At 36.4% G+C, this 19,170-nt stretch overlaps 1 protein-coding gene and 1 pseudogene across 1 annotated transcript; both read left to right on the forward strand.

Moving 5' to 3' along the window:
* The first annotated feature begins 231 nt into the window (after positions 1 to 231).
* Positions 232 to 1,239, forward strand: LOC131902237 (olfactory receptor 14A2-like). The gene has a single exon (XM_059253271.1). It carries the CDS (start codon positions 232 to 234, stop codon positions 1,237 to 1,239), a length of 1,008 nt encoding a protein of 335 aa, XP_059109254.1.
* Positions 1,240 to 16,099: 14,860 nt separating this feature from the next.
* Positions 16,100 to 18,839, forward strand: LOC131915183 (olfactory receptor 14A2-like; annotated as a pseudogene).
* Positions 18,840 to 19,170: the final 331 nt, after the last annotated feature.

The following is a 19,170-nucleotide window of genomic DNA, read 5'->3' on the forward strand; positions in this document are numbered from 1 at the left end:
AACAACCATGGTACAATAAATTGCCATCAATGGTAAATTAGTACAACTTATGTATCAAGGGAAAGTAGCACTTTATGGTAATATAAGGCAAGTGTCATAACAATGCGGAGCTAAATATGTAGTGCTCCATTCCTTTTCCACTGAGCATTTCTGTACAACAGTGCAACTATTTGGTACTGTGTCAATTTTTGTTCATTTCTCCTACCTGACAGACCCCTGGAAGAAGCTATAATGCCTAACTTCACTAGAATAACAGGATTCACCCTCACGGGGTTTTCAGACATCCAGGAGCTACAGACTGTCTGTGGAGTGTCCTTCCTGGTAATGTACCTAGCAATCCTGATGAGTAACTTCCTCATCATCACTCTCATCACCCTAGATCTGAAGCTCCAAACACCCATGTACTTCTTCCTGAAGAATTTGTCCCTTTTTGATGTCTTCCTTGTGTCTGTCCCAATCCCAAATTTCTTTGTCAACAGCCTAACTCACAACAATTCCATTTCCATTCAGGGTTGTGCCTTCCAGATACTTTTAATGACTTCCTTCTCAGCAGGAGAGATATTTGTTCTGACTGCCATGTCCTATGACCGCTATATTGCCATCTGCTGCCCCCTGCAATATGAAGTCATTATGAATAGTGGAATCTGTGCATTGATGGTGGTTGTATCCTGGGTCACTGGGGTACTCTTTGGGACTGTCTACACAACAGGCACATTTTCCACACCTTTCTGTGGCTCCAATGTGATTCCACAGTTTTTCTGTGATGTCCCCTCATTGCTAAGAATTTCCTGCTCTGAAACACTTGGTGCAATTTACATAAGTATTGGAATTGGCATGTTTCTATGCATGTCTTGCTTTATCTGTGTGGTGATCTCTTACTTTTACATTTTCTCCACTGTGTTGAAGATTCCTACTACTAAAGGTCAGTCCAAAGCATTTTCCACATGCATCCCCCACCTCACTGTTTTCACTATTTTCATAGCTACTGCTTGCTTTGTCTATCTGAAGCTTCCCTCAGATGTACCATCAATCACAGACAGACTGTTTTCTGTGCTCTACACTTTGTTACCTCCAGCACTCAATCCTTTGATCTATAGCCTGAGGAACAGTGATGTCAAGTGTGCTCTGAGGAGGTTACAGCAAAATCTCTGCCCAAGGGGTTCACTTCACTTAACACTCCAAAGTATCTGTCAGTGGTATAGTGCCTCACAAGTTACAAGCAAGATTTTTAATTATTGACATAGGGAACACAAGTGTAGTATTCATTTTGGCCCTGAGTAAATAAACACTCAGAATAAGGATGATATGATGTAAGATCAGAAAATTAGATTATATGATACTAACATATGAAGTCATGGTTGCAGTTTCTGCTCTGGTGTGCTAAAGCTGTTCTCATTTGGGATCTATAATTATCTAAAAGGATTGGTCATTTATTTTCACAGTAAGATTCAATATTTTATCATTTGATAATTCCATATATGATTCATTTACAAATAAAAATAACAACTATAATATCGAAACAACATAAAAGGTGGAATTATACAAACAATCAAGGTAAATTCACACATAGTTTCTGTGCTAATCTTTCTAGTAATTAGAAGCAATAGGCAAGGAGATAACCCAGTAGGTCTAGTGCCTAGTAGGCCTATTCCTTAAAGAATATGCTTAAAGAAAATGCTTAAAGAAAAGACAAACCTGGAGAAAGATCAGGTCATATAAATTCTAAAAGACAAGTAGTAGCTACTCAGATTGAGGGTATTATCACTGGAGAGGTTGAAATTTGTGTTTGTTTTTCTGTAGTATTTCCTGAATAGAAACAATATAGGTGAGAGGAGGAAGTCTTCTGAGTCTAAGGAATGCACCTAAATAATCTTATAAACTCTAGTGACTTTAAAACAACACAAGGCCCTTTCCCATATTATAGAAGTGTTAAGCAACTGCTGGGGAGAGGAGACTCTCCCACTACCCTAGAAGCCTGGCAGGGGCTCTGTGATCTGTGAAGCTATTTGAACTTCAGGCATCAAGCAGCAGGCATACAGCTACTGTGAACTGTCACCAATACAGGGAATGGAATATCTGGGTGCTGAAGCTACCTTTAAGTCTTCCATGCTTTTGTAAGTAAGTAGCCCCAGTAAACACATTGGTTTTCCAAGTTGAATTTTGGTAGAGTTACTTAGGTCTTTCTTTGTTTCTCTATCTGATGTAAGTAGGTATTGTTTCTCTACAGAAAAAGATAACACAAAAGTCATCCATGTATGTTTGTCAGCCTGCCTAAAGTGCAGTAAAACATCAGTTCTAACTACATGCAGGTGAGTGTTCTCATCAGTGTCTGCAAAGAAGTTATGGAACCTATTACAATTGCAAAAGACAAGAATCACTAGTCTATGAAATATTTCTTGAGATGAATTTACCAGTGTCTTCAAACAAAAATATTCTCTTTGCCATGTTTTAAATCTCTTTTAGATTTTCTACTTTATCAGAATAATTACCCATCTTTTGTATTTATTTAGTTTTCATTACTAAAAAAATATTTTTCATGAGATTTTCATAATGTACAACCACTTTGAATTATATTTGCAATGATGTATAATCATTTTGAAAAAGTGTTACTAGAATCAGAATAAGCATTGAAGCAATGTCTACCTCCCTTATATACTATTCCATCTGAGACAAACATATATTGAATCAAATCACTTAGTCCTCTCATTTGAGCAGAAAAAATGTACTCACCATTCTGGGATATACTCAGTGATCTTTAAAACCATTGCCTATGTCAAATACCTTGAGCAATGTGCAGTTCCTTAAAACCTCTATCCACTGAGCAACATATCAAGTTCCAGTAGTAAAACTTCATAGTAATAAGCAAGTGACCCTACTATGCTTGACTCAACTAGCTGTGTGTGCTTTCTCTAGATTAAACCTCAATGTAATTTCTAGACTTAAATTACAAAAACAGAGGTGACAAAAAAAATCACATCAGTCTAGAGCACCATTAACATTAGCTGACCCATATTTCAAAAAATTCTCCCTAGCCTAACATGGTAGCCACAAGATCACTCTCTTTGTTGTCTAGTGTTCAGATCTCAACTGTTTTACTTTACAAATAAACTTTTGTTTACTGGTCTTTTGTGTCTATTTATTGATTAGTTCACTGATGAGTCCAAGAACCTAGAAAGTCATCTAAATTGTTTTCCAAACTCCCCCACAGTATCTGTGGTCTATTCTATAACACCACTTCACTACATTACTGAGAATAACATTCTGAATTCACACACTTGAGATTTTTTTATTCAAAGACCAGATAAGCCAACTTCTGTCTTTTTGGTTTATCTTTGGCCTTTTGTCTTGACAACTACTTTTACCACATGCAATAGACTTCTTTCTCTGGATTTCAACTCACTCAACATTTATTTTAAGCATAAGTCGAAGATAGCAGAAGCCATTTGCTCTATACAACTCTTACTGATGCAAGAGAATAAGGTGGAGAGGAGATTCAAGAAACATCAATAATAGGAGGCAGAGAGAGAGGTGGGGACTGAAATTGCTCTCAACCACAGGCAGCATATATCAATAGAAAATACTTGTGGAAATGTACTCACTATGTCAACAGTTCAAAAAGATGTGTGTAAATTTTGGGTACAAGAATATTGAGGCTTTGAGATTTTTTTTCAGAATTCATACAAATTTGGAAGAGAAATTCAGATATTTAAACAAGGCAATATAATAGAAGTATTATAATTTAAAACATCACTGTATCTAATAAAATAGATGAGTAGACAGTAGTGTCAGAAGATGAAACCAAAAAAAAGTAATATTGATGATGAGGACAGGGTTACTTTATAAATGCACAAGGACTTTAATGTAAAACCCAAGCCTTTGAAAGTGTCGCAGAAAACACTTCAGGTTAGAGGCATAAAGATTTCTTTTTTTTCAAATTTGTTTTCCACTACATCCTCTTCTCCTTCAACTCTTTCAATGTCCTCCCCCCATTTCCTCTAAAATTCATGGCCTCTTTTTAAAAAATAATTATTGTTTTTACACACATGCACACGCACACACACACACACACACACACATTCAAACACAAGCACATAAGCATATACACTGCCATTGAAATCACCCTGCTCTATTTTACAACTGTGACATATAGGAAGATTGAAGGGAGCTTTCATATCTGAGCTTAGTGATTTCTTACATGTATTATGTTAAATAAAAAGGAACTAAACATGAGAGATTGACATATATAAGAACTTGTCTCATGTGAATTTTCCTATTGATAAATTAAACAGCAAAAATGTAAAATTGCAGCTGTGTAACCTGAGAAACAGATTTAAAGGTAGACATTTCATTATTCAGAATATTTTTGTGTACTTTTTACTTTGAAGTAGCCTTTGTTTTCTAAATTACTAAAAATATTTATCAAAGGTGTAGAACAAACAATACTTTAAAGTTTATGAGAAATAGCTTAAATAAAATAAGTACTCAACTAAAACACATAATCTTGTGAAAGCCAAAAGGAAGTCAATATGCATCATATTTAATAAAATAATTTAGTAAATTCAGTTGAGGCAGGTCCAGTCCCCTCCTCCCTTCACCTAGGCTAAGCAAAGTGCCCCAGCATAGGTCCTAGGTTCCAAAAAGCAGCTCATGTACTAAGGAGGAGGTAGAAATGGGGTTGGATTGGGGGGAGTGCAGGGGGTGGTGGGAGGAGGGAGGACAGGGGAATTCGTGGCTAATATGAAAACTAAATTAATTATAAAATTAAAAAAAAGAAAAGTTGGCAAGAAACAAGCAGAGCTAAGGCCAGGCATTCATAAGTTTTAAAAAAAAAGTCTGCTGGAATCTGAGCTAATGATTCTTAATTCAAATTCTATTGCCTAATGCTCACTGAGTGAAATATTATTTTACTTTATTTAATAAAAAATAGTTTAGTATATATGCCATCTAAGAGGGGGAGGAAATATAAAGAAATCATCATCTGTTACATGAGAATTCTTTCAGGGGAGCTGTGATCACAGAAATTTGTAAACCTTGTTATACATACTTTAGGGTTGTGTAAGTGAGGACATGTTTAATATTTCTGAGAACTCAAGATTTCAGACAGAAGGATGAAAAAAAACAAAGCAACTTCACTAACACACCTGTGAGAACTGATGTTAGCACTCTTCTCATTGCTTTGGCAGAACACTTGATAGCAAGGAATTAAGAGAGGGAGGATTCAGTTTGACTCCCAGACTTGGGAGGCATGAGTCAACCATAGCAGGAAAGTCCTTGCACCTTGATAATCTTTGACATCTTGGGATGAGTGTGCAGTGCACTTCCTCACATATTCAACCAGATTGTAGGCAGCCCTAGAAGAAGGGTCAAGCTCTATGCCTTGAGGACGGTCCTCTGTCCACAAGCTAGATCTGTGTAGTGGGTAGCCATTCCAACATTGATCTGGAAGTTCCAACCTCTATTGAAGCTTCGGTAACTGTCAGGCCTACAAGGCGGGGCCAAGAGAGGACCCTGAAGACTCGAGATCCAGATGTCTTGATTCCTGGACCCTGGACGCTGGATGCTGGAAGTAGAACACTGCTGGACTGCGCCACACTTTTTCTAGACCCTGCAACCTACCTATCCCTTCATTTGTAAATTACGCCACTAAATAGACCTCCCTTTTAACTACGTGGAGTAGCCTTAATAATTTCACCAATAGATCTGCCTTTTTTATTTTATAATTAATTTAATTTTACATATCAGCCACAGATTCTCCTGTCCTCCTTCCTCTTACTCCCAGCCTCTTCCTCCCCAATCTTCCTCCAATTCCTACCTCCTCCAAGGCAAGGTCTCCCCTGGAGGGTATGATTATAAAATATCATTGACTGGGTCATATGTTTTCACACTTTGTTTCCAGATGACCATTTTTTTTTTTTTTTTTTTAGGATTTGGAATTATTAAGAAGGCAGATCTATTAGGATATCTAAGAGATACTTTATATCACAAAATCTGTAAGAACTCGTTATATAAATGACACAAAACATATCCACTTGTTAGGTCAGTAGTAACAGTCTAGGCTCAAATAAAAATCTTCACTTACAAGTTTTCTCTAGCTAGTATTTCATGACAACCTTTTCATATCAAATGTAATTTTATAATATACAGTTGTATAAACTTTTATTTTCTATAAAGTTATAACTTGTGTTGTCCCACCAATTTTCTTACACTAGTTTATTTATCTCACCTTTTTTTTTCTTTTCATCTTAAGTTAGTAATGACATTTTACAAATACACTTTTACCCATGCATCTGCTCCTAATTGCAGAAATGTCACTAAATTAAGTTAAAATAATAATGAATGGTTCATGACCCTCTAAAATAGTTCAAGACAAACTAATGTGGAAGGCTTGGGAAGATGATTCTTCTACTTCTTTTGGTCATGATTATGAACATAGATGTAGATGTGAAAAACATGCAGAGACTCACAAATAAAGTAATATATGCATAAGTAATTAACTAGTATGTTCTTCCAAAATACCTAAGCCTTAAGTGAAAACACTGGGTTGAAGTACTATTTTATGTTACAGAGAAATAAATGGAGTGTGATTCCTACCCATCACACCTGAAGCCTCCTCATACTTTATTCAATTCTAGAAGTGAGTGGTGCTATAATTACAGTACACTGAATATTGTACATGAACATTGATATGAGTATGAAAGGAAACTAGATATAATTATTGGATTAATAATCCATTATGATATTTTTGATATCTGAAATATAAAATATGTCAAGATGGCAAATCTAGACAAAAGTTAATTGGCAATAACTGATAATATCCTTATAAATTTTAAAATTGAATAAATTAAAATGTATAAATTAAAATATCTTAAAATAAAGTACGATTACAACTAATAACTGCTTAATTAATGAATTAATTTTAAATTTTACATAGTAATTTTTAATGTTGAGAGAATGATCATAGGATAGAAAAATAACTATTTTAGTTCAAAGCATTGAGAATTTATTGGCACTAAGTACAAATTTAGTCACATTTATGACAAAAAACTACTTACCTTTTTTGCTTAAAATTATTTCTCATACTGGAAATTTTCCAGTTGTCTCATATTAGTAAAATTAATTAATTAATAAAATATATTAAGATATTTTATTAATAATAGTAAATAATATTAAAAACATATTAATAATACAGCAACTGAAATGAGTATTAACATTTAAATCTCTATGTTTCTAGTGATACAAGGAACAACACACATAAAAGAGACCAAGCTTTATTAATTTAAATGCTTTACTGAAAGTAGTTCATGAAGTACAAACCACCAACTCTAGGTTTCTGTCTTTTGCTTATTACCTTTTCATTAGTCCCTTCAGAATTTGAGATTTTCAATGTTGTTTGATCATATTCATACCCCAGTTATTCCCAGATCTATGACACATTACTATTCACCCAACTTTGTGTAGTTTTTTTGTTTTTTGTTTTTTGTTTTTCATTTCAGGACCAATTTCTGCTGCCCCAAACTTCTTGTATGTGTGATCTAGCAGCAGAGATTGGTTAATCTACCAGGGGCTACAGTATTTTTTTTTTTGAGACAAGGTTTCTCTGTGTAGTTTTAGTGTCTGTCCTGGATCTGGCTCTGTAGACCAGGCTGGCCTCGAACTCACAGAGATTCACCTGGCTCTGCCTCCTGAATGCTGGGATTAAAGTCATGTGCCACCACCACCAGGCAGAGGCTACATTCTTAGAGAAAACTAACTCCTGAGTTCTCAGTATCTATGAATTGCCAATACTTCTTCTGCTAGGAGTGGAATTTTTGTGTTTTATTCCCCCTTCCATGCTGGGATTTCATCTGGTTTGGCATTTCACAAGTTGTATAAATACTGTCACAAACTGTGTGAATTCCTGTGTACAGCTTCATTTCTGTGTTGGGAAAACACTTCCTTGTAATCATCCAATTAATCTGGCTTTTATATACTTTCCATATGCTCTAAGCAATGAACCCTGAGGGCTTGGACCTGAGGATGAAGTGTATATCTTCCCTTTAGGGCTGATTATGTAGACTCTTATTTTTTTTCACCTTGCCCAGTCTTAGTTTTCTGTGTAAATTACCATCTGCTCTAAACAGAAAATTTTTTGACAATGTTTGAGAGAAGTGTTGTTCTAAGGGAATTAAGCCATTATAGGGCACTGTAATACTTCGTCCATTAGGATCATCCTAGTAAAAGGCTCTCCTTCAGGAGACATGAACTGTCTTGTCAAAAGTTCTAACTATTTGCAGAAGGTAAACTGTTTTTGAAGAACATAGATAAAAAATGTTCAACATCACTTTTAAAATCTATTAAGGACCTTACAACCAAACAATAAATGTGTATCATTACTAATTGTGCTTTTCATGCTAACTATGTTTATTATTGATCAAGTTTTCTCAAGGCATCATATGTTTCTGTACTACCACATATTTAAATACATTAATATCATGGACTTTACCTAAACACTAAGTCAAAATCATTAAGGTGAAAGTACATTAAGAATAATTGTGTTGGTGATTTTTTTTTGTTATGAACTTTACAAAATTAAAATCATGTGAGAAACAAATCTCTGAATACATTTTCATAGAGGTTTGACTGAGGTGGAAATATTCATCCAGGTTTGTGTGGTACTGAATTCTGTGGTCTAGGGTCCCATTCTCAATCAAAGGAAGGATTAAGTGGAATGAAATAATTCATCTCTCTATGCTTCTTAACCACAGGTGGATTGTGAGCATTTAACTCATGGCCCTGATGGCATCCCTTCCTGAATGTGATGAAGTATATAAGAAACAAGGAGGCAAATTAGAAATTCCTTCATTAAATCATTGTATTTTGTCACTGAAATGTGAATTTCTTCTAATACACAATATTGGTAATGAAGGAGTGAGAGGCCTAACTAAGGTTAATATCAGTCTGTGTTTCTAAATATTTTGAAATTGATGTACAGGAAGAAGGTAGAAGAATTTATTGCTTAAGGGTTAGAGAAGCATAGGAATGCAGAGCTTAATGAGTCTTCTGGTGAATTTAATTAAAGTTATCTAGCAGAAGTGTCAGAAATTAAAACCTCAAATTTTCTCATAAAAACCACAATTGAAATTATTTTCTGTAGATTCAACCAAGCAAAAGAAAGAGTGTTAATGACAGAGGAGAGTATATCTCTCAAAATGGCTCAAAGACCTTATTGCAAGATGCAAAACCATAAAACTGACAGAGAAAATACTTCAACATAGAGGCAGGGGAAAGATATATTTTATTCAGGTTTATACTTCACCCTTATTTTAATTATCTATAATTTTATAAGTGAGTATTGTGTTTATACATTTCCAATAAACACTCTCTTTCCTTCAACTCCTTACATGTCTTCCCCTGACTTACTCTCAAATTGCTGGACTCTGTAAAACTTATTGTTAAAAACACACACACATCTAGAATCATCATTACCACTATCACCACCACCACCACCATTACCACAAACACCAATGCACTGGACAATTTTCCACTGTAGTGTGAGGGAAAACCCAAGGCAGTTTCTCTACTTGATTTATATATATTGGTTTCTTGAATCCATAAAGTTAAAGAATAAACACTTAAACACATGAGAGCATCATATATTATACAAGAAGATACAAGATGTGAATTTTCCTACTCAGAAATGAAAGCAATAAACCATAAAACTGTGAAATTGTGGGTGTGCAGATGGAGCAATAGAGTAAAAGCCAATAATTCCATTTTTTTTATAATTTTTGTATGGTTTTTACTCTAAAGTAATAATTGTTTTCAAAATATCTAAAATGTGTCGTCAAAGTTGCAGAAAAAAAGTACTTTAAAATTGATGTGAATTAGCTTAAATGAAATAAATGTTTCAACTGAAACACATAATCACATGGTATAGCCACAGGAATTTAAAAATTTTATTTTTCTTATTTTAGGATTGTGAAAGTGAGAACACATTTGATATTTCTTGGATCTAAGGATTCCTGGAAAGAAGGATAGAAAAACACAACAAAGATACATAAGAAGCCTGTGATAATTTATGTTAGCGCTCTTTTTGTTGCTGTGGTCAAATAGCTGATAGCAAGGACTTAAGTGGGATAAGATTCAGTTTGGCTTCTGATTTCAGGAGACACTAGTCTACCATGGCAGGAAAGACCTTGCATCTAGAGTGGATTGTCCATCTTGTGGAGAATAGTGCAATGCCCCTCTCCCCGTACTGATTGACCAGACGGCAGACAGCACTAGAAGGAAGACAGGCTCTAATCATCAAGGACTTCCACTACTTTTGTCCATCTACAAGCTAGGTCTCCATTCTTTTTTTTTCTTTTTTTATTAAGAAAAAAAAAACTTATTCATTTTACATACCAATTAAAGATACCCTTCCTCCCTCCTCCCACCCCTTCAGTTTCCCCCCTCAAAATATCTCCTCATTCTCTCCTACAAGAAGGTAAGTCTTCCCATGGGGAGTCAGCAGAGCCTGGTACATTTAGTAGAGGCCGGTACAAGCCCATCCCCCTGCCTCAAGTCTGTGCAAGGTGTTCCATCATAGGTAGTGTGTTCCAAAAAGCCTGCTCATGCACCAGAGATGGATAAAATTATTTTTGATTCATGTTCGGCTAAGTCTACAGACCATGAATTGATGGCTACAGAGAACCAAATATGTAAATAGTTCAAAACAACAAGCTGTACATGAGAGATGTGAACAAATTTCATTGGCTAACTAAATATGAACTGTTTAAAAATGAGAACACTATTAAGGATGACATGAAAACCATTACTTGATTTTCTTAATTTATCTCTGTTATATCAAATCTGGAATATTATTATTTCTTCCACAAAATACCAATGGGTGAAATGAAGTAATATGAATAATATAAAATGACAAATATGTGGTCAGATGATTTATTTATATTTATATATAATAAATATTCTTCTGATAAATTTATAAAATATATAATTCAATTTCACATATTTATAATTACAACAAAAACTATTATTATTAAGTATGACTAGAAATAGCATCATAATTTTTAATATTATTTTTGTACTAATAAAATGATTAAAAAGCAAATCTTCATTTTAAAATGTTAGAGAATAAGGCATATTAAGAGTTATTACTCCATTGTATATGTGTACCACATATTATTTATCCATTCTTCAGTTGAAGTGCATCTAGGTTGTTCTTGCAAATAGATCCATATCTGTCACCACGCACAAAACTTAAGTCCAAGTGGATCAAAGACCCCAACATAAATTCAGTTACTCTGAACCTGATAGAAGAGAAAGTAGGAAGTAGTCTTAAAACACATTGGCAGCAGAAATCACTTCTTAAATATAACACCAGTAGCACAGACACTGAGAGAAACAATTAATCAATGGGACCTCTTGAAACTGAGAAGCTTTTGTAGAGCAAAAGACACAGTCAACAAGACAAAGCAACAGCCTTCAGAATGGGAAAAGATCTTCACCCACCCCACATCTGATAGAGGGCTGATATCCAGAATATATAAAGAACTCAAAAAATTAGACATCAAAATGCCCAACAGTCTAATTAAGAAATGGGCTATAGAGCTAAACAGAGCATTCTCAACAGAGGAAACTCAAATGGCTGAAAGATATTTAAGGAATTGCTCAACATCCTTAATCATCAGGGAAATGCAAATCAAAACAACTCTGAGATACCACTTTATACCCATCAGAATGGCTCAAATCAAAAACTCTGAAGACAGCTTATGCTGGAGAAGATGTGGAGGAAGGGGAACTCTCCTCCACTGCTGGTGGGAATGCAAGCTTGTACAGCCACTTTGGAAATCAATATGCCACTTTCTTAGAAAATTGGGAATCAGTGTCCCCCAAGATCCAGCTATACCACTCCTGGGCATATACCCAAGGAATGCTCAATCATACCACAAGGGCACATGCTCATCTATGTTCGTAGCAGCACTGTTTGTAATAGCCAGAACCTAGGTCTCCACTCTTAATTACTCCAAAGCCTCACAAAACAACTTGATCATCTGGGACCAAAGTGTGAAAATATATGAGCCTGTGAGTGATACCTTTATGAGTAAACCTTAATAGTTTCATCAACTCCACATGATGTATTGATATGGATCAAGCCAAACTCATGTCAAATTGATGGCTGAGTAGCCACTCAAGACTCAAGTAAAAACCTTTAGTTAAGTTTTCTTTAGCTACTATCTCATTATGACCTTCTCATACACAAATATAAATTTACCTCTCTAGTATTCCCCTACTATTCTCTTTTCTTCCCTTTGCACTAGTCACTTTTAATCTCACTCTTTTTCATCTGTGATGGTAATGAACTTTTGTAAGAACACTGTAATCCAAGTATCTGCTCCCATAGGCCACAAATGGCACAAAACTAAATTCTATTAATAGGACAACTGATGTCGCATACTCAGTGGTTATTGCTAAAGAGGTAATAGAGTGTAAGAGTCAGATATGACAAATGACTAAAATGAAAAATCTGGACACAACAAGGTAGCTGTTCATTGTCAGCAAACCAAATCCTAGCATGCAAAAAGGGAGTTGAACACAAATTTTACATAGTCATACTTAAAGCTGAGAGTATTCTTGTGAGTTAGAAAAATAAATACCTTAGATCAAAGGATGGAGACTTTATTGGTACTAAGCATCCACTTGTTTTTTTTTTATATATCCAGGTATCTCAGATTAGTAAAAATAAATGAAAATTCAAAGAATTAACAGAATAGTAGTAATATATCCAGTGGAAATGAGTACTGAATATATCATTTAGTTCTTAAGATTTTAGTACTAACATGAACAACGCATATAAAAGACTCTAAGTTCTATTAATTTAAATGCCTTGCTGGAAATGTGTAGGTTATAAGGGTCATTAATGTTAGAAATCCACCGATTTTGGGGGATAAAACATACTTATTAAGGGATGAAATGGAGATCACATTTATACAAAATGAAGCAACACCATTCGCTGCCAATTTGATTGCCAGGGAAAGATGAGGAAAGCTCCAAGTCACTGAACCATGAGCCAGGAAGCCTTTCATGCCCAAGAGAGAGCTTGTGACCCCGTCCCTCTTCCCTTTTAAGAGGTCTAGTAGGCAGGCAAGAAGCACTGCCTCTATCTGGCCAGCTAGCCCTAGGTCATGGGTTGAGTTAATACCCACTATAGGGCATGTTAACAAGTCTATGTTCCTATAACTTATTATGTATCCCATTTTAATTAGTTATTTTAGAGTTCTGAGTTTCTTACAATGTCTTTTGATTATATTCATGCCCCAACTCTTTCCAGTTCTGTCTCACTTCACTCTCCACACAAATTGATGTGTGTGTGTATGTGTGTGTGTGTGTGTGTGTGTGTGTGTGTGTGTGTGTATGTTTTCACTCTCCAAGACCCATTTCTGCTGCCCAAATATTTTTGTATGTGTGATCTAGCACTGGAGACTTGTTAACTTATCAGAGGTTACATTCTTAGAGAAAGTTGACCCGTGGGTCCCCAGCAACTAAAAATACTTCCTTTGTCGGGCATTCAGGCAGTGGTATGGTTATTACTCAGGGTTTTTAGTCAAACTTACAGTGAGAACTTTCTGAAAGATTTGAAAAACATACAAATGGTAATTAAATTAGTGTAAAGAAATCTAAAGTTGTAGACCATGACAATGTAGACAAACATCTTTAACTAGTGCCATTAACTGAAATACTATTTCATACATGGAAAACTAGTTAAATCCTTTGAAAGTAAAACCCCACCCATCAACTTATGAATATACAAATGTTTGACAGAAGAGATACTCAACTAAGTTTGTGTTAGTGGCTCTCTGGTGCAAAATTTTCACTAGAGAAATATTCCCCAGGGCATAAAGAGGCCACTGAAACTGTGATCTAGGATTTAAACAACAGGTGAGTTAACAATAGAATTCACCAGCGCCACTGCTGTGATTCTAGTTTTTTGGAATGAAGTATAAAATAATGAAGGTTGCCTGGGGACTTAAACCAAGTTTCCAAAATGCTGTTGAGACCAAAGAATGGGTGGCAGGTTCATATAGTTTCCCTGGCTTTGACAGGGAACTGAGAAAGTAAAGCTTAGGATGTATTGGAATCCCAGGATGCTGGCAATACCAAGAGTATGGTGTGTCTAGCAATGAAAGCTGCAGATATGTTGTAAAGCCAGATCATTGAGAAGTTACATATGATACAGGTTGGAAAACTGGATGAATGGAGTGGTTCAAGGTTATGGGGTTCAGATAATTCTATCATAAACCCCAAATTTCATATACAAAACGAAACAACATGCAGTATGCCCTGCTAGGTTTCAGTTGTCTATTGAATTCAACTTTTCTTTTTGTTACCACATTATTCTCTTCTATAATGGGGACTTTTGCTCTGTGCCATTGAATACATGAAGTTTATAATTTTATTTTTGATTTTTGCTCTGAGTTTTAGTATAAACAGGACCATTCACTTATATTCATTTAATTTTAAAGTATTTCTTAGTATGTTTCTTGATGTGTACATGTGAGTGATGTTCAATCAGATGCAAGAACAGGACATTAGAGCTGGGGTTATGTGTAGTTATAGGCAGTCTAATATGGGTTCTCAGGGCCAAATGGACATCCCAAGCAAGACCAGTAGCAGCTCTTAACCAATGATTAATCTCTCCAAGACATTGTACCACAGACATCTGAACGGTGTCAGAATTTTTCAGACTTTAGGGATATTTAGATGTGTACTAAACATATTTTTCATTATGCAATGAACATGAGACTTTAAAATCACTGTGTCATGCTATGCTTTAAAAGTGATGCATCAAGTTGGTTTGGGCATCAAGTTGACAGGTAATAGAGGTAATAAATAGCTAATAATTATTGCCAATTTGATGAGATTTAGAATTGTATAAGAAAAATAATTTTCAAGTGTACCTAAGGGAATTTCCAGAAGGGCTTGACATTGGTATGAAAATTACTCTGGTGTTGCTGGCTCTATTTTCTGCACTTAAATCCTGGGCAGAAAAATAGAAGCTGGTCAGCATATCATTAGAGTGGTACAGTAAGTGATTTTCTGTTTTCTGACTATAAGTTAGTGACTGTGACCAGTACTTTCTTATTCGATCAACTATGTGTGCTCTGCCATATTGGAGTATACCTTTAAACCAGGAGCTAAAGTCAACCCTTCCTTTCTCATGTTGTCTTTTTTCCCCCATATTTTGCCATAGCTTTGGGAAAAGTAATTAATACAGGTGGTATGACAGGATTTTTTAATCAAAGTCTCCAAATTTATGTTTTATAGCATTTGTTTACAACTATCATGTGTCTCCAACTCTATGCACTGTGTAACTAAAGAAATATATAATTAATTTAATTCTGGGGAAAATATGACCATATTTTTCATGATCTATCCCAGTGTATTTTTCTGGGGACTAATGTGTTCTATAGAAAGCAACAATTATTATAGCACTAATTGTCTTAATTAGCCTACCTGGAAAGATCCACCTTTGGGAATTCCAAGGCAGTAGCCAATTGACTTAAAAAGGTCTGCTAGAGAGGGTTTGATTGTATTTGGTTTCAAATAAATTCACATTACAGTTTTTCAAAAAGGTGAAACATTTTCCTTGATCCTTGTATTTTCATTCTAATGCTAAAAAATGACTACAGGTTAGCTAAGAACTTAGAGTTTTCTCACAGCCCAAAGACGTAAAAATGTTTTAGGATTTCAGAGTTTCCAAAGAGAACTGCCTGTTCTGTTATCATAGCAGGGAGTCCACTGATGAACCGAATTCTAAAGGATGTGAAAAAATTTTCCCTCCTCATATTGTCCTACTGGAAAAATCTTGCTACAGATATCTGAAAACTAACTTGTTTCTAGGAATGTGAAGAATCTGAACTCTTATGAGGTACAAATTTCAAATTTCCATTGGTAAAATATTAAAATACACTGTCTAAAACAATATGGGTAAAAATGGGAAAATTATTAAAAGCAATGTAATTTAACAGAGATTTATTCGCCTTTATTTCTCCTGTTTGACTTCTTTCTATATTTCCCCAGCTGGAGGGTTCTAACAGCCTGGCACATGCCCTGAATTTTACACCTGTACCTCACCTACACAACCAATGTCACTGCAATAACTAGATTCATCCTCATGGGGTTCTCTGACAGTCAGGAGCTACAGACTTTATATGGAGTGCTCTTCCTAGTGATGTACATGGCAGCCCTAATAAGTAACTTCATCATCATTGCACTCATTACTGTTGACCTGAAGTTTCAAACACCCATGTACTTCTTCTTGAGGAACTTGTCCCTGTCAGATGTCTTCCTTGTTTCTGTTGCAATCCCAACTTTTATTGTCAATAGTGTAAGTCACAATAATTCCATTTCCATTCTTGCTTGTATCCTCCAGGTATTTGTTTTCATTTTTCCTTATTAAGAAATTTTCTACTCACTCTACATACCACCCACAGATCCCACCTCCTCCCTCCTCCCACCCCCAGCCCTCTCTCCCAAGCCACCCCACATCCCCACATCTCCCTAATCAAGGTCTCCCATGGGGAGTCAGCAGAGCCTGGCACACTGAGCCTAGGCAGGTTCCAGGCCCTTCCCACTGCACCAAGACTGTCCAAGGTGTTACACCACAGGCACCAGATTCCCAAAAGCCTGCCCATGCACCAGGGAAGGCTTCTGATCCCCCCTGCCTGGGTGTCCCTCAAACAACTCCAGCCAAACAACCTTCTTCCGTATCCAGAGGACCTAGTCCAGTCCCATGGGGGCTCTACAGCCACTAGTCTATAGTTCATGGGCTTCCACTAGTGTAGTCAGTCATCTCTGCACATCTTCCCATCATGATCTCAACATTCCTCATCTGCAGTATCTCTCCTCTCTCATCGATTGGATTCCAGGAGCTCAGTGTGGTGCCTGGCAGTGGATCTCTGCATCTGCCTCTACCAGTCACTGGACAAAGGCTCTATGATGACAGTTAGGTTATTCACTAGACTGGTCACCAGAGTACACCAGTCCAGGCACCCTCTGGACCACTGCCAGCAGTCCAAGGTGGGGTCTTCCTTGTGGATTTCTGAGAGCCTCCCCAGCACCCTGCCTCTTGCTATTCCCATGACTTCCTCATTTATCATGGTATCTTCTTCCCTGCCCTCCCACTCTGTCCCTGTTTGAGCTCGACCCTCCCATTTCCCTGTGTTCTTGTCCCCCACTCCTTGTCTTCCACCACTCTCCCACACCCAGTCTGCTCATGTAGATCTCATCTACTTCTCCTTCGCTGGGTCATCCATGTGTCCCTCCTAGGGTCTTTGGAGCTGTGGGTTTCAGTCTGGCCATCCATTCCCTCACATCTAGTATCCATTTATGAGTGAATACATACTATGTTTGTCCTTCTGAGTCTGGGTTTCCTCACTCAGGATAATATTTTCTAGTCCCATCCATTTCCCTGCAAATTTCATGATATCATTATTTTTTACTGCTGAATAGTACTCCATTGCATATATGTACCACATTTTCTTTTTCCATTCTTCAGTTGAGGGGCATCTAGGTTGTTTCCAGGTTCTTGCTATTATGAATAATGCTGATATGAACATAGTAGAATATGTGTTCCTGTGGTAAGATTGAGAATTCCTTGGGTGTATGCCCAAGAGTGGTATAGCTGGTTCTTGAGGAAGACTTATTCCTAATTTTCTGAGAAACTGCCATACTGATTTCTAGAGTGGCTGTACAAGCTTGCATTCACACCAAAAGTGGAGAAGTGTTTCCCTTGCTCCACATCCTCTCCAATATAAGCTGTCTTCAGTGCTTTTTATCTTAGCCATTCTGACAGGTGTAAGATGGTATCTCAGGGTTGTTTTGATTTGCATTTCCCTGATGACTAAGAATGTTGAGCAATTCCTTAAATGTCTTTCAATCATTTGAGCTTCTTCTGTTGAGAATTCTTTGTTAAGCTCTGTAGCCCATTTTTAATTAGATTGTTCAGTATTTTGAAGTCTAGGTTTTTGAGTTCTTTATATGTTTTGGAGATCAGCCCTCTGTCAGATGTGGGGTTGGTGAAGATCTTTTCCCATTCTGTAGGCTGTCGTTTTGTCTTATTGACTGCCTCCTTCACTTTACAAAAGCTTCTCAGTTTCAGGAGGTCCCATTTATTAATTGTTGCTCTCAGTGTCTGTGCTACTGGTGTTATATTTAGGAAGTGGTCTCCTGTACCAATGTGTTCTTTCTCATCAAGGGAAGTATTTTTCCTAACTGCCATGTCCTTTGACCACTATGTTGCCATCTGTTCTCCTTTGTACTATGACACCATTATGAGTAGTGGTACCTGTGTGCTGATGGTGGGTGTTTCCTGGGCTACCAGGATACTCCTTGGAACTGTATATACAGCTGGTACATTCTCCATCCCTTTCTGTGAATCCAGTGTGATTCCACAATTTTGTTTTGTGATATTCCCTCTTTGTTAAGGGTTTCCTGCTCTGAAACACTTGTGGTCATTTATACAAGTCTTGGAATTGGTCTGTGTCTAGGCCTATCTTGTTTCATCTGTGTTGTGGTCTCTTATTTTTACGTTTTCTCCACTGTGCTTAAGATTCCTACCACTAAAGGTCAGTCCAAAGCATTTGCCACATGCGTCCCCCACCTCACTGTTTTCACTGTCTTTATTGTTACTGCTTGCTTTGTCTATCTGAAGCCACTGTCAAATACACCATAAATTATAGACAGGATTTTTTCCTGTGTTATACACTGTGTTGCCTCCAACACTTAATCCTGTGATTTACAGCCTGAGAAACACTGAAGTTAACAGTGTTTTGAGGATGTTGCAGCAAAATATCTGCTAGAGAGGCCCACTCATTTAATAATTCAAAACATTAGAGAATGGTGTGACACATCATAGGTTTTAGGAATTTTTTTTAAATTTTTATCTTTGGTAAGAGGGGAGCAAATGTCTATATCTAATTATTTACTGGTTCATTTCTTTGTTTCTTACAAGACAAACAAAGGTATCAAGATAGTTAAATTGGTCTCTAGTTTGTAAAGTATCTGAACTACCTATGTAAATTTGCTCTTGGCTTCTATGAAATTCTTAGTTGTGAGGCAGAAGAACATTAAGTCCAGTTCATTCTGGAGATTTACCCAAACCCATAGTAGAGTATCAGAAGAGATCTGCCG

The sequence above is a fragment of the Peromyscus eremicus genome, chromosome 1 (assembly GCF_949786415.1).
Source record: "Peromyscus eremicus chromosome 1, PerEre_H2_v1, whole genome shotgun sequence".
Taxonomy (NCBI): Eukaryota; Metazoa; Chordata; class Mammalia; order Rodentia; family Cricetidae; genus Peromyscus; species Peromyscus eremicus.

Excerpts from the sequence above, each read along its gene's own strand:
- LOC131902237 (XM_059253271.1), top strand. The coding sequence starts at position 232 with ATGCCTAACTTCACTAGAATAACAGGATTCACCCTCACGGGGTTTTCA.